The sequence below is a fragment of the Salvelinus alpinus genome, chromosome 30 (assembly GCF_045679555.1).
Source record: "Salvelinus alpinus chromosome 30, SLU_Salpinus.1, whole genome shotgun sequence".
Taxonomy (NCBI): Eukaryota; Metazoa; Chordata; class Actinopteri; order Salmoniformes; family Salmonidae; genus Salvelinus; species Salvelinus alpinus.
In genome coordinates this window covers 42,403,909-42,431,477 of record NC_092115.1, presented here as the reverse complement: position 1 = coordinate 42,431,477, position 27,569 = coordinate 42,403,909, and the positions used below count along the sequence as shown (strand labels likewise).

The 27,569-nt window shown below is 44.5% G+C and overlaps 1 protein-coding gene across 3 annotated transcripts in view; it reads right to left on the bottom strand.

Moving 5' to 3' along the window:
• zbtb46 (zinc finger and BTB domain containing 46) overlaps positions 1 to 27,569 on the bottom strand; it is a 121,227-nt gene that overhangs the window by 27,318 nt on the left and 66,340 nt on the right. For all 3 annotated transcript variants that reach the window (XM_071375608.1, XM_071375607.1, XM_071375609.1), the window contains one exon: positions 15,593 to 15,877. In XM_071375608.1, coding sequence (XP_071231709.1) covers positions 15,593 to 15,877 — 285 coding nt within the window. The remainder of the gene's footprint in view (positions 1 to 15,592; positions 15,878 to 27,569) is intronic.

Below are 27,569 nucleotides of genomic sequence, written 5' to 3'. Positions count from 1 at the left end.
TGGATGTGTTTGTTGTCCCTCTCTCTCTGGATCTGTTTGTTGTTCCTCTCTCTCTGGATCTGTTTGTTGTCCCTCTCTCTCTGGATCTGTTTGTTGTTGCTCTCTCTCTGGATCTGTTTGTTGTCCCTCTCTCTCTGGATCTGTTTGTTGTTCCTCTCTCTCTGGATGTGTTTGTTGTTCCTCTCTCTCTCTCTGGATCTGTTTGTTGTCTCTCTCTCTCTGGATCTGTTTGTTGTTTCTCTCTCTCTGGATCTGTTTGTTGTCCCTCTCTCTCTGGATCTGTTTGTTGTCCCTCTCTCTCTGGATCTGTTTGTTGTCCCTCTCTCTCTGGATCTGTTTGTTGTCCCTCTCTCTCTGGATGTGATTGTTGTTCCTCTCTCTCTGGATCTGTTTGTTGTCTCTCTCTCTCTGGATCTGTTTGTTGTTCCTCTCTCTCTGGATCTGTTTGTTGTTCCTCTCTCTCTGGATCTGTTTGTTGTTCCTCTCTCTCTGGATCTGTTTGTTGTCTCTCTCTCTCTGGATCTGTTTGTTGTCCTTCCCTGTCTGGATCTGTTTGTTGTCTCTCTCTCTCTGGATCTGTTTGTTGTCCCTCTCTCTCTGGATCTGTTTGTTGTCCCTCTCTCTCTGGATCTGTTTGTTGTCCCTCTCTCTCTGGATCTGTTTGTTGTCCCTCTCTCTCTGGATCTGTTTGTTGTTCCTCTCTCTCTGGATGTGTTTGTTGTCCCTCTCTCTCTGGATCTGTTTGTTGTCCCTCTCTCTCTGGATCTGTTTGTTGTCCCTCCCTGTCTGGATCTGTTTGTTGTCCCTCTCTCTCTGGATGTGTTTGTTGTCCCTCTCTCTCTGGATGTGTTTGTTGTTCCTCTCTCTCTGGATCTGTTTGTTGTTCCTCTCTCTCTGGATCTGTTTGTTGTCCTTCCCTGTCTGGATATGTTTGTTGTCCCTCTCTCTCTGGATGTGTTTGTTGTCCCTCTCTCTCTGGATCTGTTTGTTGTCTCTCTCTCTCTGGATCTGTTTGTTGTCCCTCTCTCTCTGGATGTGTTTGTTGTCCTTCCCTGTCTGGATCTGTTTGTTGTTCCTCTCTCTCTGGATCTGTTTGTTGTTCCTCTCTCTCTGGATCTGTTTGTTGTCTCTCTCTCTCTGGATCTGTTTGTTGTCCCTCTCTCTCTGGATGTGTTTGTTGTCCCTCTCTCTCTGGATCTGTTTGTTGTCTCTCTCTCTCTGGATTTGTTTGTTGTCCCTCTCTCTCTGGATGTGTTTGTTGTCCTTCCCTGTCTGGATATGTTTGTTGTCCCTCTCTCTCTGGATCTGTTTGTTGTCCTTCCCTGTCTGGATCTGTTTGTTGTTCCTCTCTCTCTGGATGTGTTTGTTGTCTCTCTCTCTCTGGATATGTTTGTTGTCCCTCTCTCTCTGGATCTGTTTGTTGTCCCTCTCTCTCTGGATCTGTTTGTTGTCTCTCTCTCTCTGGATCTGTTTGTTGTTCCTCTCTCTCTGGATGTGTTTGTTGTCCCTCTCTCTCTGGATCTGTTTGTTGTCCCTCTCTCTCTGGATCTGTTTGTTGTTCCTCTCTCTCTGGATCTGTTTGTTGTCTCTCTCTCTCTGGATCTGTTTGTTGTCCCTCTCTCTCTGGATCTGTTTGTTGTCCCCTCTCTCTCTGGATCTGTTTGTTGTTCCTCTCTCTCTGGATCTGTTTGTTGTCTCTCTCTCTCTGGATGTGTTTGTTGTCCCTCTCTCTCTGGATCTGTTTGTTGTTCCTCTCTCTCTGGATCTGTTTGTTGTCTCTCTCTCTCTGGATCTGTTTGTTGTCCCTCTCTCTCTGGATCTGTTTGTTGTCCCTCTCTCTCTGGATCTGTTTGTTGTTCCTCTCTCTCTGGATCTGTTTGTTTTCCCTCTCTCTCTGGATCTGTTTGTTGTCCCTCCCTCTCTGGATCTGTTTGTTGTCCCTCTCTCTCTGGATCTGTTTGTTGTCCCTCCCTCTCTGGATCTGTTTGTTGTCCCTCCCTGTCTGGATCTGTTTGTTGTCCCTCTCTCTCTGGATCTGTTTGTTGTCCCTCCCTGTCTGGATCTGTTTGTTGTCCCTCCCTCTCTGGATCTGTTTGTTGTCCTTCCCTGTCTGGATCTGTTTGTTGTCCCTCTCTCTCTGGATATGTTTGTTGTCCCTCTCTCTCTGGATCTGTTTGTTGTCCCTCTCTCTCTGGATCTGTTTGTTGTCCCTCTCTCTCTGGATGTGTTTGTTGTCCCTCTCTCTCTGGATATGTTTGTTGTCCCTCTCTCTCTGGATCTGTTTGTTGTCTCTCTCTCTCTGGATTTGTTTGTTGTCCCTCTCTCTCTGGATGTGTTTGTTGTCCTTCCCTGTCTGGATCTGTTTGTTGTCCCTCTCTCTCTGGATGTGTTTGTTGTCCCTCTCTCTCTGGATCTGTTTGTTGTCTCTCTCTCTCTGGATTTGTTTGTTGTTCCTCTATCTCTGGATCTGTTTGTTGTCCCTCCCTGTCTGGATCTGTTTGTTGTCCCTCCCTCTCTGGATCTGTTTGTTGTCCTTCCCTGTCTGGATCTGTTTGTTGTCCCTCTCTCTCTGGATCTGTTTGTTGTCCCTCTCTCTCTGGATCTGTTTGTTGTCCCTCTCTCTCTGGATGTGTTTGTTGTCCCTCTCTCTCTGGATATGTTTGTTGTCCCTCTCTCTCTGGATCTGTTTGTTGTCCCTCTCTCTCTGGATTTGTTTGTTGTCCCTCTCTCTCTGGATCTGTTTGTTGTCCCTCTCTCTCTGGATCTGTTTGTTGTCCCTCTCTCTCTGGATCTGTTTGTTGTCCCTCTCTCTCTGGATCTGTTTGTTGTCCCTCTCTCTCTGGATTTGTTTGTTGTCCCTCCCTCTCTGGATCTGTTTGTTGTCCCTCTCTCTCTGGATCTGTTTGTTGTTCCTCTCTCTCTGGATCTGTTTGTTGTCCCTCCCTCTCTGGATCTGTTTGTTGTCCCTCTCTCTCTGGATTTGTTTGTTGTCCTTCCCTGTCTGGATCTGTTTGTTGTCCCTCTCTCTCTGGATATGTTTGTTGTCCCTCTCTCTCTGGATCTGTTTGTTGTCCCTCTCTCTCTGGATCTGTTTGTTGTCCCTCTCTCTCTGGATCTGTTTGTTGTCCCTCCCTGTCTGGATCTGTTTGTTGTCCCTCTCTCTCTGGATCTGTTTGTTGTCTCTCTCTCTCTGGATCTGTTTGTTGTCCTTCCCTGTCTGGATCTGTTTGTTGTCCCTCTCTCTCTGGATCTGTTTGTTGTCCCTCTCTCTCTGGATATGTTTGTTGTCTCTCTCTCTCTGGATCTGTTTGTTGTCCTTCCCTGTCTGGATCTGTTTGTTGTCCCTCTCTCTCTGGATCTGTTTGTTGTCCCTCTCTCTCTGGATCTGTTTGTTGTCCCTCTCTCTCTGGATGTGTTTGTTGTCCCTCTCTCTCTGGATGTGTTTGTTGTCCCTCTCTCTCTGGATCTGTTTGTTGTCCCCCCTGTCTGGATCTGTTTGTTGTCCCTCTCTCTCTGGATCTGTTTGTTGTCCCTCTCTCTCTGGATCTGTTTGTTGTCCCTCCCTGTCTGGATCTGTTTGTTGTCCCTCTCTCTCTGGATCTGTTTGTTGTCCCTCTCTCTCTGGATCTGTTTGTTGTCCCTCTCTCTCTGGATCTGTTTGTTGTCCCTCTCTCTCTGGATGTGTTTGTTGTCCCTCTCTCTCTGGATCTGTTTGTTGTCCCTCTCTCTCTGGATCTGTTTGTTGTCCTTCCCTGTCTGGATCTGGTTTGTTGTCCCTCTCTCTCTGGATCTGTTTGTTGTCCCTCTCTCTCTGGATCTGTTTGTTGTCCTTCTCTCTCTGGATATGTTTGTTGTCTCTCTCTCTCTGGATCTGTTTGTTGTCCTTCCCTGTCTGGATCTGTTTGTTGTCCCTCTCTCTCTGGATCTGTTTGTTGTCCCTCTCTCTCTGGATCTGTTTGTTGTCCCTCTCTCTCTGGATCTGTTTGTTGTCCCTCTCTCTCTGGATCTGTTTGTTGTCCCTCTCTCTCTGGATCTGTTTGTTGTCCCTCTCTCTCTGGATCTGTTTGTTGTCCCTCTCTCTCTGGATCTGTTTGTTGTCTCTCTCTCTCTGGATCTGTTTGTTGTCCCTCTCTCTCTGGATGTGTTTGTTGTCCCTCTCTCTCTGGATCTGTTTGTTGTCCCTCTCTCTCTGGATCTGTTTGTTGTCCTTCCCTGTCTGGATCTGGTTTGTTGTCCCTCTCTCTCTGGATCTGTTTGTTGTCCTTCCCTGTCTGGATCTGGTTTGTTGTCCCTCCCTGTCTGGATCTGTTTGTTGTCCCTCTCTCTCTGGATCTGTTTGTTGTCCCTCCCTGTCTGGATCTGTTTGTTGTCTCTCTCTCTCTGGATCTGTTTGTTGTCCCTCTCTCTCTGGATGTGTTTGTTGTCCCTCTCTCTCTCTGGATTTGTTTGTTGTCCCTCTCTCTCTGGATCTGTTTGTTGTCCCTCCCTGTCTGGATCTGTTTGTTGTCCCTCCCTCTCTGGATCTGTTTGTTGTCTCTCTCTCTCTGGATGTGTTTGTTGTCTCTCTCTCTCTGGATCTGTTTGTTGTCCCTCTCTCTCTGGATATGTTTGTTGTCTCTCTCTCTCTGGATCTGTTTGTTGTCCCTCTCTCTCTGGATCTGTTTGTTGTCCCTCTCTCTCTGGATCTGTTTGTTGTCCCTCCCTCTCTGGATCTGTTTGTTGTCCCTCTCTCTCTGGATCTGTTTGTTGTCCCTCTCTCTCTGGATCTGTTTGTTGTCCCTCTCTCTCTGGATCTGTTTGTTGTCCCTCTCTCTCTGGATCTGTTTGTTGTCCCTCTCTCTCTGGATCTGTTTGTTGTCCCTCTCTCTCTGGATGTGTTTGTTGTCCCTCTCTCTCTGGATCTGTTTGTTGTCCCCCCTGTCTGGATCTGTTTGTTGTCCCTCTCTCTCTGGATCTGTTTGTTGTCCCTCTCTCTCTGGATCTGTTTGTTGTCCCTCCCTGTCTGGATCTGTTTGTTGTCCCTCTCTCTCTGGATCTGTTTGTTGTCCCTCTCTCTCTGGATCTGTTTGTTGTCCCTCTCTCTCTGGATCTGTTTGTTGTCCCTCTCTCTCTGGATGTGTTTGTTGTCCCTCTCTCTCTGGATCTGTTTGTTGTCCCTCTCTCTCTGGATCTGTTTGTTGTCCTTCCCTGTCTGGATCTGGTTTGTTGTCCCTCTCTCTCTGGATCTGTTTGTTGTCCCTCTCTCTCTGGATCTGTTTGTTGTCCTTCTCTCTCTGGATATGTTTGTTGTCTCTCTCTCTCTGGATCTGTTTGTTGTCCTTCCCTGTCTGGATCTGTTTGTTGTCCCTCTCTCTCTGGATCTGTTTGTTGTCCCTCTCTCTCTGGATCTGTTTGTTGTCCCTCTCTCTCTGGATCTGTTTGTTGTCCCTCTCTCTCTGGATCTGTTTGTTGTCCCTCTCTCTCTGGATCTGTTTGTTGTCCCTCTCTCTCTGGATCTGTTTGTTGTCTCTCTCTCTCTGGATCTGTTTGTTGTCCCTCTCTCTCTGGATGTGTTTGTTGTCCCTCTCTCTCTGGATCTGTTTGTTGTCCCTCTCTCTCTGGATCTGTTTGTTGTCCTTCCCTGTCTGGATCTGGTTTGTTGTCCCTCTCTCTCTGGATCTGTTTGTTGTCCTTCCCTGTCTGGATCTGGTTTGTTGTCCCTCCCTGTCTGGATCTGTTTGTTGTCCCTCTCTCTCTGGATCTGTTTGTTGTCCCTCCCTGTCTGGATCTGTTTGTTGTCTCTCTCTCTCTGGATCTGTTTGTTGTCCCTCTCTCTCTGGATCTGTTTGTTGTCCCTCTCTCTCTCTGGATTTGTTTGTTGTCCCTCTCTCTCTGGATCTGTTTGTTGTCCCTCCCTGTCTGGATCTGTTTGTTGTCCCTCCCTCTCTGGATCTGTTTGTTGTCTCTCTCTCTCTGGATGTGTTTGTTGTCTCTCTCTCTCTGGATCTGTTTGTTGTCCCTCTCTCTCTGGATATGTTTGTTGTCTCTCTCTCTCTGGATCTGTTTGTTGTCCCTCTCTCTCTGGATCTGTTTGTTGTCCCTCTCTCTCTGGATCTGTTTGTTGTCCCTCCCTCTCTGGATCTGTTTGTTGTCCCTCTCTCTCTGGATCTGTTTGTTGTCCCTCTCTCTCTGGATCTGTTTGTTGTCCCTCTCTCTCTGGATCTGTTTGTTGTCCCTCTCTCTCTGGATCTGTTTGTTGTCCCTCTCTCTCTGGATCTGTTTGTTGTTCCTCTCTCTCTGGATGTGTTTGTTGTCTCTCTCTCTCTGGATCTGTTTTTGTTGTCTCTCTCTCTCTGGATCTGTTTGTTGTCCCTCTCTCTCTGGATCTGTTTGTTGTCCCTCTCTCTCTGGATCTGTTTGTTGTCCCTCTCTCTCTGGATCTGTTTGTTGTCCCTCTCTCTCTGGATCTGTTTGTTGTCCCTCTCTCTCTGGATCTGTTTGTTGTTCCTCTCTCTCTGGATGTGTTTGTTGTCTCTCTCTCTCTGGATCTGTTTTTGTTGTCTCTCTCTCTCTGGATCTGTTTGTTGTCCCTCTCTCTCTGGATCTGTTTGTTGTCCTTCTCTCTCTAGATCTGTTTGTTGTCCCTCCCTCTCTGGATCTGTTTGTTGTCCCTCTCTCTCTGGATATGTTTGTTGTCCCTCTCTCTCTGGATCTGTTTGCTGTCCCTCTCTCTCTGGATCTGTTTGTTGTCCCTCTCTCTCTCTGGATCTGTTTGTTGTCCCTCTCTCTCTGGATCTGTTTGTTGTCCCTCCCTGTCTGGATCTGTTTGTTGTCCCTCCCTCTCTGGATCTGTTTGTTGTCTCTCTCTCTCTGGATGTGTTTGTTGTCTCTCTCTCTCTGGATCTGTTTGTTGTCCCTCTCTCTCTGGATATGTTTGTTGTCTCTCTCTCTCTGGATCTGTTTGTTGTCCCTCTCTCTCTGGATCTGTTTGTTGTCCCTCTCTCTCTGGATCTGTTTGTTGTCCCTCCCTCTCTGGATCTGTTTGTTGTCCCTCTCTCTCTGGATCTGTTTGTTGTCCCTCTCTCTCTGGATCTGTTTGTTGTCCCTCTCTCTCTGGATCTGTTTGTTGTCCCTCTCTCTCTGGATCTGTTTGTTGTCCCTCTCTCTCTGGATCTGTTTGTTGTTCCTCTCTCTCTGGATGTGTTTGTTGTCTCTCTCTCTCTGGATCTGTTTGTTGTCTCTCTCTCTCTGGATCTGTTTGTTGTCCCTCTCTCTCTGGATCTGTTTGTTGTCCCTCTCTCTCTGGATCTGTTTGTTGTCCCTCTCTCTCTGGATATGTTTGTTGTCCCTCTCTCTCTGGATCTGTTTGCTGTCCCTCTCTCTCTGGATCTGTTTGTTGTCCCTCTCTCTCTCTGGATCTGTTTGTTGTCCCTCCCTCTCTGGATCTGTTTGTTGTCCCTCTCTCTCTGGATCTGTTTGTTGTCCCTCTCTCTCTGGATCTGTTTGTTGTCCCTCTCTCTCTGGATCTGTTTGTTGTCCCTCTCTCTCTGGATGTGTTTGTTGTCTCTCTCTCTCTGGATCTGTTTGTTGTCCTTCTCTCTCTGGATCTGTTTGTTGTCCTTCCCTGTCTGGATCTGGTTTGTTGTCCCTCTCTCTCTGGATCTGTTTATTGTCCCTCTCTCTCTGGATCTGTTTGTTGTCCCTCTCTCTCTGGATCTGTTTGTTGTCCCTCTCTCTCTGGATCTGTTTGTTGTCCCTCTCTCTCTGGATATGTTTGTTGTCCCTCTCTCTCTGGATCTGTTTGTTGTCCCTCTCTCTCTGGATCTGTTTGTTGTCCCTCTCTCTCTGGATCTGTTTGTTGTCCCTCTCTCTCTAGATCTGTTTGTTGTCCCTCTCTCTCTGGATCTGTTTGTTGTCCCTCCCTGTCTGGATCTGTTTCTTGTCTCTCTTTCTCTGGGCATGCTTGCTCTCTCTCACTTATACAGCTCACATGTTGAGCTCTGCCTTGCACAGAAGCCTCTCTTTCTGCATGGCCCTTTAAGATATCATGAACATCATTTATTTATGCCTAACAAAAGTAAGACATATGCTGTCACATGCTGTACAAATTTAACTGACAGCTTAAACATCTACTTGCTTTTTTTTAATCACCAACCTTCATCAGACATGCTCCCTCAGCCCTGTCAGCCTCCAGATTCTTCCCCTCATTCCTGTCTGCTGTGTTTTGACATGTATTCTTATTAAACTCATATTTACAATAACTCAGGACTTAAAAGGTGATTTAATCAGTTTAAGTTTTAATTCCTTTGTTTGAACTGGTGAAACGTTATTCGTTAGCTAGCCTACAGTTGAGAAATTGAGGATAATACAATGACATTGTGATCAACACTATGTTACCTTTTCTACACATGACCTACTGATAATTGTTTTGCAATGGCCTACTGAATGAAAGCAATTGAGTATGAAATGATATGTGCATGATGTTACGTAATCTGTCTCATTTATAGCCTGGCACAGATAGCAAGACTACATTAAATACAATGTTAACTAGATGTAATCTGGCTCATTTATAGCCTGGCACAGATAGCAAAACTACATTAAATACAATGTTAACTAGATGTAATCTGTCTCATTTATAGCCTGGCACAGATAGCAAAACTACATTAAATACAATGTTAACTAGATATAATTTATCTCATTTATAGCCTGGCACAGATAGCAAGACTACATTAAATACAATGTTAACTTCTCTAGGATAGGGGGCAGCATTTTCACTTTTGGATAAATAGCGTGCCCAATTTCAACTTCCTTCTACTCATCCCCAGAATATAAGATATGCATATTATTAGTAGATTTGGATAGAAAACACTCTGAAGTTTCTAAAACTGTTTGAATCATGTCTGTGAGTATAACAGAACTTATGTAGCACAGATAGAAAACAGATAGACCCGTCTTCAATTTGATCGATTATTAACGTTTAAAAATACCTAAAGTTGTTTTACAACAGTAGTTTGAAATGTTTTGGCAAAGTTTAGAGGTAATTTTTTAGATATTTTGTAGTGACGTTGCGCAAATTGGAAGCTGTTTTTTTCTGGATCAAACGCGCCAAATAAATGGACAATTTGGATATATATGGACGGAATTAATCGAACAAAAGGACCATTTGTGATGTTTATGCCAACAAAAGAAGCTCGTCAAAGGTAAGGCATGATTTATATTTTATTTCTGCGTTTTGTGTTGCGCCTGCAGGGTTGAAATATGCTACACTCTCTTTGTTTACTGTTGTGCTATCATCAGATAATAGCATCTTATGCTTTCGCCGAAAAGCCTTTTCGAAATCTGACATGCAAGCGTCCCACATATCCCAGAGAGGTTAACTACATATCATCATAACTAATGTTGAATTTAAAAGACACCGTTAACGTTACCGTTAGCTAGCTCGCAACGTCTGCTACACTGTATCTTACAGGCTGCCTCACATAAAAACTTATTGATTAGTAAAATCTTCTTAAGGCTAGGGGGCAGTATTCGGAAGTTCGGATGACTGACGTGCCCAAAGTAAACTGCTTGTTACTCAGGTCCAGAAGCTAGGATATGCATATAATTGGTAGTATTGGAAAGGAAACACTCTGAAGTTTCTAAAACTGTTAACATAATGTCTGTGAGTATATCAGAACTGATATGGCAGGCAAAAACCCGAGGAGAATCCATCCGGAATTTCTTTTTTTTGAGGTCACCACCCATTGAAATGCTTGTCTATGGGAAATTCAAAGGAAATCTTCCCAGATTGCAGTTCCTGTGGTTTCCGCTAGATGTCAACAGTCTTTAGAAAGGGTTTCAGGCTTGTTTTTTGAAAAATGAATTAGTCGTTTTTCAAGGTGGCTCTCATTTTGACTGTAGTCTTGTGGCACGCGTGGATGATGGCACGCACCTCGTTATTTATCTCCGTTATTGAACATACTACATTCTGTCTTAAATTGTATGGTTTATTTACATATTAGGGTACCTGAGGATTGATTAGAAATGTTGTTTGACTTGTTTGGACGAAGTTTATTGGTAACTTTTGGGATTCCTTTGTATGCATGTTGAACGAGTGGAACGGGTGGATTACTGAATCAAACGCGCCAACTAAGCTGATTTTTTTGGGATATAAAGAAGGACTTTATCGAACAAAACAACCATTTGTTGTGTAGCTGGGACCCTTGGGATTGCAAACAGAGGAAGATCTTCAAAGGTAAGTGATTTATTGTATCACTATTTCTGACTATTGTGACGTTTGGAAAATGTTTTTAATGCTTTTGTATGCGGGGCGCTGTCCTCAGAGAATCGCATGATATGCTTTCGCCGTAAAGCCTTTTTGAAATCTGACAAAGCGGCTGGATTAACAAGAATTTCACCGGATGTTGTCGAGATGGGACGCTAGCGTCCCACCTAGCCAAAGAGGACGCGTTTGATCAGTTGTGTTGTGACAAGGTAGGGCGGTATACATAAGATAGCCCTATTTGGTAAGGTCCATATTATGGCAGGAAAAGCTCAAATAAGCAAAGAGAAACGACAGTCCATCACTACTTTAAGACACGATGGTCAGTCAATCCTGTCAGAGCCTTTTCCTGATGTTGTCGAGTTGGGGCGCTAGCGTCCCACCTACCCTTATGTTAACAACGTTTTGATTATATAGTAGTGAATATTCTCTCTCTCTCTCTCTTTGTTCTAACTTACCACAAATTCACATCGTAGCCTATCTGCATGAATCCGTCCTGTCAGAGCCTTTCCCTGTTAGTTTACTGTTAGCTAGCAGTCTCAAGCCACAGCAGTAGCTAACGTTAACTAAAATGTTAGCTACAAGTTGACCTGTCACTAGCACGTGCAGCAGACTCTGCAGCAGCAGCCCCCCCCTCCCCCCAATATATTGATTTAATTATTGGGGGCAAGTGAATTAAGCCCCCCTAAAATAGGCCTAGTGACGTCCCGGGCTGGAGCGAAGGTTGGTCTAGTCAGGAAAAGAAAGGATGGGCAGAGTCACCCACCCTGACCACAACCACATAAACAGTATACAAGAGTGTATCTGACAACTGAATAAGACATTGGGCATGTATTGTTGGATCCTTGAATGAACAAATCACTCACACATATAGGTGTATCACGGGAACACTTCCAAAGAGATCCAGGTGCAATATAAAACAACATTGTGTGTGTGTTTGTGGGGGCAGTGTTTCGGGGAATGAAATATATATATATATAAAAAAGTACGATCTTTGTCCCCATGTGCAGTTGCAAACCGTAGTCTGGCTTTTTTATGGCGGTTTTGGAGCAGTGGCTTCTTCCTTGCTGAGCAGCCTTTCAGGTTATGTCGATATAGGACTCGTTTTTACTGTGGATATAGATTATTTTGTACCTGTTTTCTCCAGCATCTTCACAAGATCCTTTGCTGTTGTTCTGGGATTGATTTGCACTTTTCGCACCAAAGTACGTTAATCTCTAGGAGACAGAATGCGTCTCCTTCCTGAGCGGTATGACGGCTGCATGGTCCCATGGTGTTTATACTCGCATACTATTGTTTGTACAGATGAATGTGGTACATTCAGGCATTTGGAAATTGCTCCCAAGGATGAACCAGACTTGTGGAGGTCTACAATTGTTTTTCTGAGGTATTGTCTGATTTCTGTTGATTTTCCCATGATGTCAAGCAAAGAGGCACTGGGTTTGACAGTAGGCCTTGAAATACATCCACAGGTACACCTCCAATTGACTCAAATTATGTCAATTAGCCTATCAGAAGCTTCTAAATCCATGACATAATTTTCTGGAATTTTCCAAGCTGTTTAATGGCACAATCAACTTAGTGTATGTAAACTTCTGACCCACTGGAACTGTGATACAGTGAATTATAAGTGAAATAATCTGTCTGTAAACATTTGTTGGAAAAATGACTTGTGTCATGCACAAAGTAGATGTCCTAACCGACTTGCCAAAACTATAGTTCGTTAACAAGAAATTTGTGGAGGGGTTGAAAATGAGTTTTAATGACTCCAACCTAAGAGTATGTAAACTTCCGACTTCAACTGTATTTGAGTATTTTCAAAGAATTGGAATGCTTACCAAATACTCCACCAATGGTATTTGAAAGTGTTTTCAAATACTTCTTTCAAATACATAAAAAAAAACTGAAATAATAAAATGTAATTTCTTTCCAGAAATGTGTTGTTTGGGGTCCCCTTGAACTGTCCTTATTGGGTGCATCTTCTAAGAGTTAAGTATTAGTATTTGAAAATACATTTCAAATCAAATCAAAGTAGTTGTAAATACATTCTGATAGTACTTGCATTTCATAACAAACTCTGTCTAAATATTCCCGGAAAATTCCCGGAAAACATCCACCGTTTCCCCCTCCATACAGTACATCACAAAAGATTAGCTGGAAGGGTTTCGAAAGGTTTCCTGGAAGTGACTTGTAGCATTAGAGGGGCCTGGTGTGTACACGAGTGCACGTGCATGTCTGTGTCTGTGTTTGTTAATGTGTGTACGGTGGTGTAAAGCAACTAAGTAAAAATACTTTGAAATACTACATAAGTCATTTTTTTAGGTATCTGTACTTACCTATTTATATTTTGGACATATTTTACTTTTACTCCACTATATTCCAAAAAAGATATACACTGAACAAAAATATTAACACAACATGCAACAATTTCAAAGATTACAGTTACAGTTCAGATGAGGAAATCCGTCAATTGAAATAAATTCATTAGGCCCTAATCTATGGATTTCACATGACTGGGAATAGAGATATGCATCTGTTGGTCACAGATACCTTAAAAAAAAAAGTAGGGGCGTGGATCAGAAAACCAGTCAGTATCTGGTGTGACCACCATTTGCCTCATGCAGCGCGACACATCTCCTTCGCATAGAGTTTTATTAGGCTGTTGATTGTGACCATGTGGAACGTTGTCCCGCTCCTTTTCAATGGCTGTGCGAAGTTGCTGGATATTGCCGGGAACTGGAACACGCTGTCGTACACATCAATGGAAGAACTGGGACATTTTCAGCTTCCGGGAATTGTGTACAGATCCTTGCGACATGGGGCCGTGCATTATCATGCTGAAACATGAGGTGATGGCGGCAGATTAATGGCATGACAATGGGCCTCAGGATTTCATCACGGTATTTCTGTGCATTCAAATTACCACCGATAAAATGGAACTGTGTTCATTGTCCGTAGCTTATGCCTGGCCATACCATAACCCCACCACCACCATTGGGCACTCTGTTCACAACAACGCTCCCCCACACGACGCTATACACGCTGTCGGCCATCTGCCCGGTACAGTTGTAACCGGGATTCATCCGTGAAGAGCACACTTCTCCAACGTGCCATTGGCCATCGAAGGTGAGCATTTGCCCACTGAAGTCGGTTACGACACCAAACTGCAGTCAACTGCACTCGGCAAGTAATGGCGCCGGAGGGAATGGCTGATGTTCTACATGCTCCTAACCAACTGTGCTATTTTGTTAGTTTTTTTTGCGTTGTTTGTAATTTATTTTGTTCATAATGTTGCTGCTACCGTCTCTTATGACCGAAAAGAGCTTCTGGGCATCAGAACAGCGATTACTCACCTCAAACAGGACAGAGATTTTTTCTTTAATGAGTCTGACGTGAAGGATATACTGCTTTGTCAAGACAAGGCCCAAATTCCTGTCATCAGCGTGAAAAAAAGACGGAGGAAAAGGGTGAGGAGGGGTCGGGGTGCCTTGTAAGAACTTGCAGATGAGTAGGTAAACCACCACTTCCCTCCGTATTATTGGCCAACATGCAATCATTGGAAAACAAACTGGACGATCTACGATTAAGACTATCCCACCAACGGGACATTAAATACTGTAATATCTTATGTTTCACCGAGATGTGTCTGAACGACGACACGGATCATAGGTATCATAGGTCTCGAGGTATTGCTCCCCTGAGGTATAATACCTCATGATAAGCTGTAGACCACACTATCTGGTAGGCCTGAAGTGGTAGGCCTGATCACCGACAATGATGAGACAGCCTATAGGGAGGAGGTCAGAGACCTGGCAGAACTCTTTGTTCTTGTTTTAACTGCTGATTGCTGCTTTAAGTTACAGTTACTATGACTAAGGTATGACAATTGGTACTTCTTCTACTACTGTGTGAATGTGTGTGTTTGTGCGTATGTGTGGTTGTGAGTGTTAGTGTGTGGGTAATACTGATGACAAAGGAAGAATAGAGAGAGCTGATAGAAATGGATATTCTGGTATGTTAAGGGTCCACATGACTGGGATTGAGGATTCTTTGCTTGTAGAAGTATTTTGAACTATTACTTCCCTTACATTAAATGATTTGTGCGTGTGTGTGTGTGTGTGTGTGTGTGTGTGTGTGTGTGTGTGTGTGTGTGTGTGTGTGTGTGTGTGTGTGTGTGTGTGTGTGTGTGTGTGTGTGTGTGTGTGTGTGTGTGTGTGTGTGTGTGTGTGTGTGTGTGTGTGTGTGTGTGTGTGATAGAGGCCTCTTCCTTCCGTAAGAGCCTGTCAGATAAGAGTCAGTCTGTGACAGGACCTCAGTCTCTCCACTTAAAGCAAACCAACAGAGAGAGACATCTTTCTCTGGCACACTAAACAGTGTGTGTGTGTGGGGGGGGGGGGTCCATTCAGTCAAAGTGTTAAAGCACCAGTCTCCAGTACTATTGTAGTGAAAAGGGCATGACGAGGTTTTAGAGTTGGACTCCTTTCTCTGTCTCCCCCAAACAAAGACAGAAACTACTCGGCACAAAGGAGACAATTACCAGCCAAGAGAAATAAAACACACACACACACACACACACACACACACACACACACACACACACACACACACACACACACACACACACACACACACACACACACACACACGCACGCGCACGCACGCACACGCACACACACGCACACACACGCACGCACACGCACACGCACGCGCACGCACGCACACGCACGCACACGCACGCACACACACGCACACACGCACACACGCACACACGCACGCACACGCACACACACGCACACACACGCACACACACGCACACGCACGCACACGCACGCACAAATATGCACTGGGAGATATATTCCACTGGTCCAAAATAACTTCACAGAGAGGCGCAGTGAGGGGGAAATGTAAGTTGATGATTTAAAAGCTTTTATCATACCAATGACTAGCATCATGATATATTTAGAACGAGATGGAGGGTAGGGGAAGGCCACCCTCAAAGCCTCATACACACACACCTGCACGGACCCACCCACATTACATCGTTCACTCATTCACTCAGTCACAGATGAACATGGCTAAACCCTGTTGTTCGAAACCACACACAAGAAATCCAGGAAACATTTTCTCACACACCCGGGAGCCATCCCAGCACAATGTTCTCTCACTGAGTCACAACTGAGTAATCCTCTCTCGCACCATCACACAGACCTGTTACATACTGAACACACACAGCACACACGCAAGCATGCATACACACCAAAGCCAAGAAGAGAATGGTGGTTCTATATCAGTGGTAATGTGTGACACTAAAACAGCAGTTATAGAGTGTCATGTACTATAACAGTAACTCACGTGAGAGGGAGTGCCCTCCTTTAGGCAGGTATTCAAACAATAGAGGGTTATCGTCTCCCAGCATCTCAGCCCGTAGCGACAGCAGGCTGTTTTTGCTCATCAACGCTGCCCTCAGATTGGCTACCAATGGGGTAGTCCTGCCCCCGGTTCCACCTCCGGCCTCATCTGATTCGCTGGCACCCAGGAAGTTGGCCTCGCTCGCTGCCAGAGACTCTTCCTGTTTGAGGAAGAAGTCGAGACGTTCTCCGCGACTGTCTGAGCTGTTGGGCTCCGTCACATCTGCACCTGGAGACAGACAGAGAGGAATCATTAATAATTAGTTGAATGAGTTTGATTGATATTAGTCATGTTGAAATGCACCAAATTACTCTTCACACATGACAATATAAACAATGTAAGATATTTCAACAAAAAAACACAAAATCAGTTACCCACAGACTTTACTGATGATCAGTATTCCTTTCTTTCTAAACTTCACATGTGTAAATAACAAAATGGGACAGATGGGCTGCCTGGCTGTTGACAACATAAATTTTTGTCTTGACTGTTTTTGATCATCCATGAAAAACGTCTCCTTTTAACTCTACCAATTACAACAAGGACCGGACGCGGTTGACATAGCACACAACACAAATAAATCAGAGAGAGAGAGAGAAAGAGAAAGAGAGAGAGAGCGAGAGAGAGAGAGACCAAAGGAGAGAGATGGAGCACACAAGAGAGAGATACCGCGAGAGACACAGAGAGAGGGAGATGGAGGGCAAGAGAAACAAGAGAAAGAGAGAGAGAGAGACACAGAGAGAGAGAGAGACCAACGGAGAGAGATGGAGAACACAAGAGAGAGATTCCGCGAGAGACACAGAGAGAGGGAGATGGAGGGCAAGAGAAACAAGAGAAAGAGAGAGAGAGAGACACAGAGAGAGAGAGAGAGCAAAGGAGAGAGATGGAGCACACAAGAGAGAGATTCCGCGGGAGACACAGAGAGAGGGAGATGGAGGGCAAGAGAAACAAGAGAAAGAGAGAGAGAGAGATACAGAGAGAGACTAAAGGCTTGTTTAGACTGCAGTGGCAGCCCAGTGACAGAGTAACGTAGAGAGTGTGTTGTGAACAGCTGTCATCAGCAGACACACGCCTCTCCTCTGTAGATCTATATCTCTGTCACACACAGCTACTGACAGCACTGCTGGCACACACACACACACACACACACACACACACACACACACACACACACACACACACACACACACACACACACACACACACACACACACACACACACACACACACACACACACACACACACACACACACACACACACACACTCTCTCACATCAACTGATACAGATAACAATTGAGAGAGAGAGAGGGGGAAAGGGAAGACAGAGTAAGGGAGTAGGCAACGAGAGAGAAAGAAGGAGAGGAAGTCAGAGCGAGGAAGCAAAATGATTTCTCAAGCAGGAATTTTGCTAGGACTGTCTGGGAGTGGTCTGAGAGACAGGCCTAATTGGAGGATCTTAATGGGAGGGATGTGTAACATGAAAACTAGCCGTTATTGGCTGACAAGAGGGCAAACTCTCTTTGTTATTGGTCTATTAACAAATCAAAAACACCCAGCCAAACAAGTTTAAATTTCAGTTGGTCTTTTCAAATAGCTCTCGCACTAAAAGTGAATTATCATAACTTTCACAATTTCACAGTATTATTCAAACCTCATAGTGTGTGAATATATATTAAAAACAAAAAAAAACGAATTTTAAGTGAGAAGATTGGTCTGAAGCTCTACCAAGGTTTTCTAGCACACAGCTTGGACTTACTACAGTAGCTACTGTAGGTTGCTTAGAACTCAAACCTTCTGTACTTTGCTCCGTTCATCTTTCCCTCGATCCTAACTTGTCTCCCGATCAACACACAGTCTGTCTTGTGTGTTGATATAGCTAAGTAGCTAGCTAGCATGTGTACACCTACTGCAATACACAGCCAATGCGCTACTTTCATGTGCATTGGCCTGGTTTCGATTCAACATAGCTAACTGTTTCTTTGCAAGACAATTCGTTTTATCAGCTACAGTTGTGTGAGGTTGGTCTTGGTTGAGGAAATGTAAGCTAGCTAGCAGCTGTTTGTGCCGAAACACATCTGGCTACAGATGTAGCTATAGAGACAATTTGACTGTATCATGCCATAGTTGCTAGATGCCGATTGCATGTATTAGAAGTTAGAAGTGTGACAGTTTCCCTAAGGTTCCCAAAGTTTGGTGTTGACTAGGAACTGTACTTAGCTAGCTCGCTATCCTTTATGGAAGAATGTAGCTAACTAGATACTATATTGTCAACATTGAGTTGTCGTTCATGACCTGTACAGATATGTTACAGTCTCATTGGCTTGTAGCTACTGGCTAGTTGGCTAGCTAACTGGCTATAACTCACAACCTTATTTGTTTGTGCTCTGATTTAGTTTACAAAGATGCCTTCAGCCATATGAAAAACCTTCCATAGAAAAATATAGCTAGCTAGCTTCCTTTGATTGTAGCTTGCTTCTCATCCGACTGGTGTTAGCTAGCTAAATACAGCTGCTAGCCTGCTACTAGCTAGCTGTTGCTCAGCAACCGAGGTGCTGGTCACGGTTTTAGAACTTTGAGATGCGGCTGAAAAGATGTTAGCGTTGTCAGAAATGCTACAAAAAGGTAGCACATTATTGTTTCTTAACGGAAAGAAATGAGCATGTGAGAGGGATAAATTATAAATGTAACAAACCCGTTGAACTTATACATTATGTTAATCTGCATATTTTTTTTTCTTCCAATGGTCACTTTATGGACGCTATGGTTTCGTTTAATTGGACGTCTAGAATTTGAGATTGGTGGGTGCAGAAAAACTCTGAAAACTCAATTGCTAATGACCCGGTTATAAATCCAGCCGGTATGTGGTTCTCAGTAACGACTGGATGGCTCATGACGAGAGGTGTGTTGTGTAGCTGCAATCATGTTTATTCGCAAATTTTCGTCTACGTCGGTGTCATATTGGCTTCGATATGGGCTTCCGAGTGGCGCAGCGGTCTAATAAACTCCATCTCAGTTCAAGAGGCATCACTACAGTCCCTGAATCCAGGCTGTATCACATCTGGCTGTGATTGGGAGTCTCGTAGAGCGACGCACAATTGGCCCAGCGTCGTCCGGGTGTGGCCGGGGTAGGGCGTCATTGTAAATAAGAATTTGTTCTTAACTGACTTGCCTGGTTGAATGTATAAAAAATATGATGGTAGGAATTTAACATTGAGCTTCAACCAATGCCATAGTATTGCGGGGGCGATAGACATACATAAACACATACATAAATCACCAGCAATAACTACAGCAGACCGCACATGTGGATACAGTTTGGAATTCAGTTCGAGGGGGGTGGGGGAGGGGGGTTGAGCAGATATATATTCGATTGACTTATACTGGTCGGGAAGAATGATTTCTGGGCTCTGGCGGTTTTGTAAAGATGGACCCTGTATCGACAGCCTGATGGTAGGAGCAGGTGCTCCTGGTTGAGCGGGTGTGTCAGGTCGGTGGAAATGGTCGCTCCTGCCCTCACCACTCTCTCCAGCAACGGTGCATCCATGTCCTTCAGATTAACTCCACTGATTTTGCTTGTCAGCTTCACTATTTTGTGTAGTAGGTTTTTATTTGCGACGGACGGCTGTTTGTACCAGGCTTGGAAAGAGAACGTGAGAGCACTTTGAACAAAGTATGGTCGTTATTCTTTTACTGACCTAATATGTATTTCATCTCAGCATGAAATACAACCGTTGTTGTCCCTTTTTGTATATCTGTTGTGTGTTTGCAGTCCTTGTTTTTTTGTGTGTTTTTTTTCTTCACATTAAGAATGAGTCTGTTTTCCTTGCACCATCCGTCAAGTGCGTTATTTCTGTCCTGTAGACATCCTCGGACCCCTCTTTGTCAAGTACACCTTGGCAAAGTTACTGAATACTAGGGGTACCGTATGTGGGGAGGGATCGTGATCTGTAATAATTACCTGGATTGCCTCGTCTTTAAATCAATTATTTGATTGACACATACAGTACGTACTGAACGACTAAGGGATGGATTCATGGATTTGCTATGCATGATTTACACACTGGCACCTCACACCAAGACAGAGAGAGAAAGGAAGAGAGAAAGCGCAGTACAAACAAGTATTTCCAGTGTCAAAGGCTTGAGGAAAAGCTCGTTATGAAGAAAGGGGGGCAATTGAAGAGGAGGCACAGGCAGAGAACACACACACACACACAGAAGGTTAATGAAGGTGGGGGAGTAGGGCTTGACGTAGGGGGCACGTGGTGGAGGTATTCATTAGAGCCCTGCCCCTCCTCCACCACTGGGCAGTCAAGCAGGCACAGGAGTCAATCAATAAAATAGATCCGCAGTTTGTGCTGTGTGTGTGTGTGTGTGTGTGGGTGTGTGTGGGTGGGTGAGGGAACAGAGGGAGGAGGAGTGAGAGACCTCTTACCCCTATCTTCTTCCACTCATCTGCTCATTGGACAAGAGAATGACCCTTGACCTGTTTACCCAACATCCTCTCTACCAGCGGGGCTACAGATGGATCATGTCCACACTTCTAGGACCAGTACTAGAGTAATCACACTTCAGCCAAACACAACCCTCCTAATATACTGTCTATCTTCAGAGATGAACACCAACAGTATACGAGCCAAGCCATGCTACACTATGTCATATTGTCTGTGTATGGTATTAGTGCGCAATATTTTTGACAGTTAGAGTGATTTATTTTGTATCTATGTTTTAGATCACCGTAATACTCTTAGGACTGTAAAACAATTAGAATGTAGTTTAAAACGCCATCCCATCTACACAATCTGATATGAACAGTAACAGCATCATACGTGGTTTAATCAAAGACAATCTGGTCATCATGAGGTCCATACCATTAGACATGATTACATATCAACATGCTTCAATATAACATAACCCTCATGCCGTCAGTCTATCATGCCACGATGTAATATTTATGTGTTACTTAAACATTATCCTTAGTCCTGACATACTGTATATAATCACTTAACAGATCAGAACTAGTCTCAAAGCTAATTATCTATACAGTTGTATTCGGCGCATGGGACGAATACAATTTCATTTGATTTGATCTCGAATGCTCTGCGATGGAACATACTGGAATGGGCTATGAGAAAACACGGACATATTGCAGCTGGTTCCAAAGATGCGTTTCGTCTATGTTACGTGATACATTGTTATATTGATGTACCGAATGATATGTCATATGATTGTATTATTGTACGCGATCTGCATAATGTTTACATGTTCATGTTTTGTTCGTGGTTTTACACGTAAAAACAGGCACGCTTTTGTTAATATGTTTCCCGACTCATTTTGTTTCAAAGGAGAGTAGTCTGCACACACGGTGCAGCGGTTTCATTTGTCTTTTCATAAAGGGTCAGAATAATTTAAATATCAGCTTTCTGAAGAGATTCTCAGTTTAATTTGGTTGCCATGGTAGCCGGGTACCCTTGGCTTCCACATTTATGCTAAATAAAACACAATTTTAAGAGAAGACACAAATAGGCGTGTGAGTGTGGTGTGTGAGCGTGTGTGTGTGAATGTGTGTGCATCTTTCTTTGAGAATGTATGCGTGTGTGTGAGCGTGTGATATGTAGGTGATTTGGATTCAAACAAAAGAAGTGTGTGTGTCTTTATCGTACAGTGTATCCTGTGTGTGTGAAAGAGAGATAGATCGATCCAGTATCTTCCATGGAGAGTTACAACTAATGGACAGTAGATACAGTGCTTCTCTTTCTACTATTCCTTTCAACATCTCACTGTGGGATTTATCAGAATGTCTAAGTAGCTCGAAGGACCCAATCATACTCGTCTGTCAGACAGACAGGTCGAGTGGTGAATGATGAAGCCCCTCCCCTCATACTAAAGAGCCATTCACCTGCCCTCTGATCACTCTCCTTCTCTTCCTCACAGAAGAGTTCTTCTCAGCTCTCCTCACCAACGTCATCTGTTTTTCTGTTTACCTGTTCACAGATGTGCCGTCAAGGTTACGCTGCTGAGAGCAGTATTTTTCAGCTCTCGTCTTTTGTGTTGGGTGACTTTACCAAAAAGAAAACGTTTCGCTTCGTGTCACAATTTGCTTCGCCGCTTTTCTTCTTTTACCTCTATTTGTAGCTAGCGTCACACGGCTAGCTGCGGAGACTTGGCTGACTTAGCTGCAAGGCTAAGCTGGCTAGCACTCCATAAGGCTACCTATCCTACCAACTGTTTTTCTATCTGGAAGGGTAGAATTAGCCTAATGGTTAGAGCAGGGCTGCCCAACCCTCTTCCTGGAGATCTACTGTCCTGTAGGTTTTCACTCCAACCGTAATTTAGCATTTCTGATTCAGCTAGTTAAGGTCTTGTTGAGCAGCTAATTAAGTAGAAGCAGGTGTGTTAAATTAGGGTTGGACTGAAAACTCACAGGACGGTAGATCTCCAGGAAGAGGGTTGGGCAGCCCTGGGTTAGAGCATTCGGCCAGTAACCGAAAGGTTACAGGAGGTGTGTTATGGCCGTTCCATGAGCCTTGCAGTGGTTGGGGAGAGAGCCCTGTGGCAGAAAGCAGATTTCCTTGACACTCCTGTCGAGCTGTGTCGAGGCATCATGCCAAGGATACAGAGCCAAAATGTAATGAATCCTAATGATGAGCTCAAATCAGGCCGGCTCCTTCAGCCCTAGAAAGAATGAAAAGGAGACAGACTCTCCATCGCCACCAGAGAGCGCTCCAGGCACCTCTGGTGAGCGAAAGTCTATCGACCGGTGGGCAACTCCCCAACAAAGCAGGGTGTGCATGAGCAGTCCAGACCCTGGATCTGGTCCATTCTGAGAAAGGGGTAAGAAAGGGGTACAGACTGCAGTTCGCTCTGACCACCCGTTTTCAACATAATTTGGTAATCAATAGCGACTGGCAACTCAGCACTAATACTAGAACAGGAAATCTCCTCTCTATTAACCTCACTGGTGTAGGGGGCAGTATTTTCACGTCCGGATGAAAAGCGTGCCCAGAGTAAACTGCCTGCTACTCAGGCCCAGAGGCTAGGATATGCATATTATTAATAGATTTGGATAGAAAACACTCTGGCGTTTCTAAAATTGTTTGAATGATGTCTGTGAGTATAACAGAACTCATACGGCAGGTGAAAACCTGAGAAAAATCCAACCAGGAAGTGGGAAATCTGAGTTTTGTAGTTTTTCAAGTGATTGCCTATCCAATATACTGTGACTATGGGGTCAGATTGCACTTCCTAAGGCTTCCATTAGATGTCAAAAGTCTTTGGACCGTTGTTTCAGGCTTCTACTGTGAAGGGGGAGCGAATAAGAGCTGTTTAAATCAGGGGTCTGTCAGAAAGCCTTGAGTTTAGTCACGCGCGCGGCCGTGAGCATGAGCTCCGTTCCTTTTAATTTCTAAAGACAAAGGAATTGTCCGGTTGTAATATTATTGAAGATTTATGATAAAAACATCCTAAACATTGATTATATACATCGTTTGACATGTTTCTACGAACTGTAATGGAAAAATGTTTGGTTTTTCGTCTGCGCCTTGTGCATTTTGGATTACTGGACTAAACGCGTGAACAAAAAGGAGGTATTTGGACATAAATATGAACTTTATTGAACAAAACAACCATTTATTGTCTAACATGGAGACCTGGTAGTGCCATCAGATGAAGATCATCAAAGGTAAGTGATTCATTTTAATGCTATTTCTGTCTTTTGTGACACATCTCCTTCTTTGGAAAATGGCTGTATGGTTTTCTGTGGCTAGGCGCTGACCTAACATAATCGCAAGGTGTGCTTTTGCCATAAAGCCTTTTTGAAATCAGACACTGTGGCTGGATTAACAAGAAGTTTAGCTTTAAAATGGTGTATAATACTTGTATGTTTGAGGAATTTTAATTATGAGATTTCTGTTGTTTTGAATTTGGCGCCCTGCAATTTCACTGGCTGTTGGCGAGGTGGCGTCCCACTTGTACCAGAGAGGTTAAGCAAAGGGTTAGTGTTAACCCTAACCATATCAGCGGTGGAGATTCCTGGTTCCTAAACATATTCGATGAGTTTATTAGTCACATGCACAGGGTTACAGATGTAATTGCAGGGTACAGTGAAATTCTTATGCTCCGAGTTCCTACAGTGCAGGTCAAAACAAGAGAAGTGAATGAGACAATATAAAACAAAATGACAACTGTAGCAATGACAAATGTCTATTGGGTGGGGAGGTGGGGAGTAAGTATGAGAAATGTCCATTGGGGGTGGGGGCAGGCAGTGAGCACCCAATGGTGCGTTCGGCTGATCGTACCACCCTCGGCAGTGGAGTTGTCGTACCAGCCCGTGATGCAGCCCGACAGTATCCTCTCGATGGTGCTACTGCAGAACACTGTGAAGGCCCTCGGGGACAGGCCGACATTCTTCAGCCTCCTGAGGTTGAAGAGTAACTGCCGTGCCTTCTACACCACAGTGTCTGTGTGGTTGACCATGTCAGCTCATTAGAGATGTGTTCGCCGAGGAACCTGACGTGTTTGACTGCCTCCACGGCAGTTCTCTTGAAGAGGATAGGGGCGTGCCAAACCTGGTTCCTCCTGAAGTCAACAATCAGCTCTTTTGTTTTGCTGACGTTGAGGGAGAGGTTGTTTACCTGGCACTACGCTGTCAAAGTGCCTACCTCCTTTCTGTGGGCTGTCTCGTCGTTGTTGATAATCAGGCCAACTACTGTTGTGTCATCAGCAAACTTGATGATGGAGTTGGAAATGTGTGAGGCCACGCAGTTGTGGGTATACAGGGAGTACAGGAGTGGACTGAGGACACACCCTTGTGGGGCCCTCGTGTTGAGGATCAGTGTGGAGGAGGTAATGTTGCCTACCTTCACCACCTGGGGTGGGGGGGGGGGGGGCCCTGGACCCAGTTGTCGTTATGCTCGAAGTGGGAGAAAGATGTGTTTAGCTAGTCCAGTAGTGCGGGGTTGGTAGAGGGCCCCATTCTAGACCTACGGATCCTCAACAGCTGATGACGTTCATTGCTGTATGCTTACGGCTAACGTGCTTTCTCGCTCTATTTGTCATGGCGAAAGGTTATTTTCCCATAAGCCCTCGGTCTTCGTTCCTGGCACTCCCATAGGGGTTGTGGCAACAAGGAAGGGGTGATGACAGATGGTCACTCATGGACTGGGGCGCAGTTAATGAGGGAAATGCTATAAACATAGTATGGACCACCCAAATCTGCATTGCTCACATAAATGACCTCGATCAGAACAGACAATACGACTGAAGTGGCATATATCAACTGCCAGGGTGGCACTTGGTCCCTATGCTTACAGAGACTATCCATCAGGATTATTCTGTGGAGCAGAGTACACCTACTGTCCATATGCGCAACTCACGTCCCGGGCGTACTGAACGTAAGAGCAGACTTACTGCCCAGAGGGAATTCCCATTTAAGGTACTGGAGACTCCTTCCCCAAGTGGTGAAACAGATCTGGGAGAGATGTGATCAAGCGTCCATAGTTCTCTTCGCATCACAAGAAAACTGTTAAAGTCTATCTAGTTGCTATCTTTGCCTGTGATACAGGCTTGGACAAGAACACGGTGGGAAAACACCCCCTGTTATGTCGTTTCATGAAAGGGGCACGTCACGTCCACTTCCCACGCCTTTAACCCTGTCATGGGATTTGTCTATATTGCGCTTGAGGCTATTTCACAGTAGCCCTTTGAGCCGCTGGAAAGGGTGGAGATGAAATATCTCTTCTTTAAGACCGTTTTACTGGCGAGAGAGCTACACACACTGCCAGTTTCCCATTCCTTTTCTTGCAGTTTGTCCGGGGCTTTTCCAAGGTCACCTTGTTGCCCAACCCCAACTTTATGCCCAAGGTTAGTGGCAATTACAATTGTCTCGCCTTCGAGCTTTCCACCCGCCACCTTTTATTTCTATGGAAGAGGAGTGGCTGCACCATTTCTGTCCAGTACGTGCATTGCACATACAGTTGAAGTCGGAAGTTTACATACACTTAGGTTGGAGTCATTAAAACTCGTTTTTCAACCACTCCACAAATTTCTTGTTAACAGACTTTAGTTTTGGCAAGTCGGTTAGGACATCTTCTTTGTGCTTGACACAAGTCATTTTTCCAACAATTGTTTACAGACAGATTATTTCACTAATAATTCACGGTATCACAATTCCAGTGGGTCAGAAGTTTACATACACTAAGTTAACTGTGCCTTTAAACAGCTTGCAAAATTCCAGAAAATGATGTCATGGCTTTGGAAGCTTCTGATAGGCTAATTGACATCATTTGAGTCAATTGGAGGTGTACCTGTGGATGTATTTCAAGGCCTACTGTCAAACCCAGTGGCTCTTTGCTTGACATCATGGGGAAATCAAAAGAAATCAGCCAACGAAAACATTGCAGACCTCCACAAGTCTGGTTCATCCTTGGGAGAAATTTCCAAATGCCTAAAGGTACCACATTCATCTGTACAAACAATAGTACACAAGTATAAACACCATGGGACCACGCAGCCGTCATACCGCGCAGGAAGGAGACGCATTCTGTCTCTTAGAGATGAACGTACTTTGGTGCAAAAAGTGAAAATCAATCCCAGAACAACAGCAAAGGACCTTGTGAAGATGCTGGAGGAAACAGGTACAAAATTATCTATATCCACAGTAAAACAAGTCCTATATAGACATAACCTGAAAGGCCGCTCAGCAAGGAAGAAGCCACTGCTCCAAAACCGCAATAAAAAAGCCAGGCTACGGATTGCAACTGCACATGGAGACAAAGATCGTCTTTTTTGGAGAAATGTCCTCTGGTCTGATGAAACAAAAATAGAACTGTTTAGCCATAATGACCATCGTTATGTTTGGAGGAAAAACGGGGAGGCTTGCAAGCCGAAGAACACCATCCCAATTGTAAAGCATGGGGTTGGCAGCATCATGTTGTGGGGGTGCTTTGCTGCAGGAGGGACTGGTGCAGTAAACAAAATAGATGGCTTCATGAGGGAGGAAAATGATGTGGATATATTGAAGCAACATCTCAAGACATCAGTCAGGAAGTTAAAGCTTGGTCGCAAATGGGTCTTCCAAATGGACAATGACCCCCAAGCATACTTCCAAAGTTGTGGCAAAATCGCTTAAGGACAACAAAGTCAAGATATTGGAGTGGCCATCACAAAGCCCTGACCTCAATCCTATGGAACTAAAAAAAGTGTGTGTGAGCAAGGAGGCCTACAAACCTGACTCAGTTACACCAGCCCTGTCAGGAGGAATGGGCCAAAATTCACCCAACTTATTGTGGGAAGCTTGTGGAAGGCTACCTGAAACGTTTTACCCAAGTTAAACAATTTAAAGGCAATGCTACCAAATACTAATTGAGTGTATGAGTGATGATATTGAGACTACCTGGCCTCAGAAAGCGTGTGCGATACGGGAGCTGGCCACATTGAGGTGTTGAAACAAATAATTGAAAGAGAAAATAAGGTTACGAGTGAGACATCTCCCCACATACCCCTACTTGCAAGAGTGTGAAAAAGTTTTGGTATGCTCGAGAATAATCAGAGGGCAGACGGATGGCTCTTTAGAGGTAAGGGGCCCTAATTCGCCACTCAACTCGCCTGTCTCCAACACATGAGTATGATTGGTTCTTCGAGCTACTTTGATTCTGGTACACTCTACTAGTGAGATATCTCCCTCATAATATCAGAGAACCGGGGTAACGCAAGTAGCCTTAAGTTTCAGTCTGAACAGTATATCTGACTGGAGTATGTGTGTTTTATGAAGGGTGTGTATTATTAGTGTGCGTGTTTCACCACAGTAAATACGGAGGGCAGAAAAGGCAGGAAGGTTTATTTGACCCCATGTAACCTCTGACCTTCTGTTCTGCAGCTGAGGGAGGGAGAGTGTGGAAACCCAACACTCTTTCGAGTTAAGC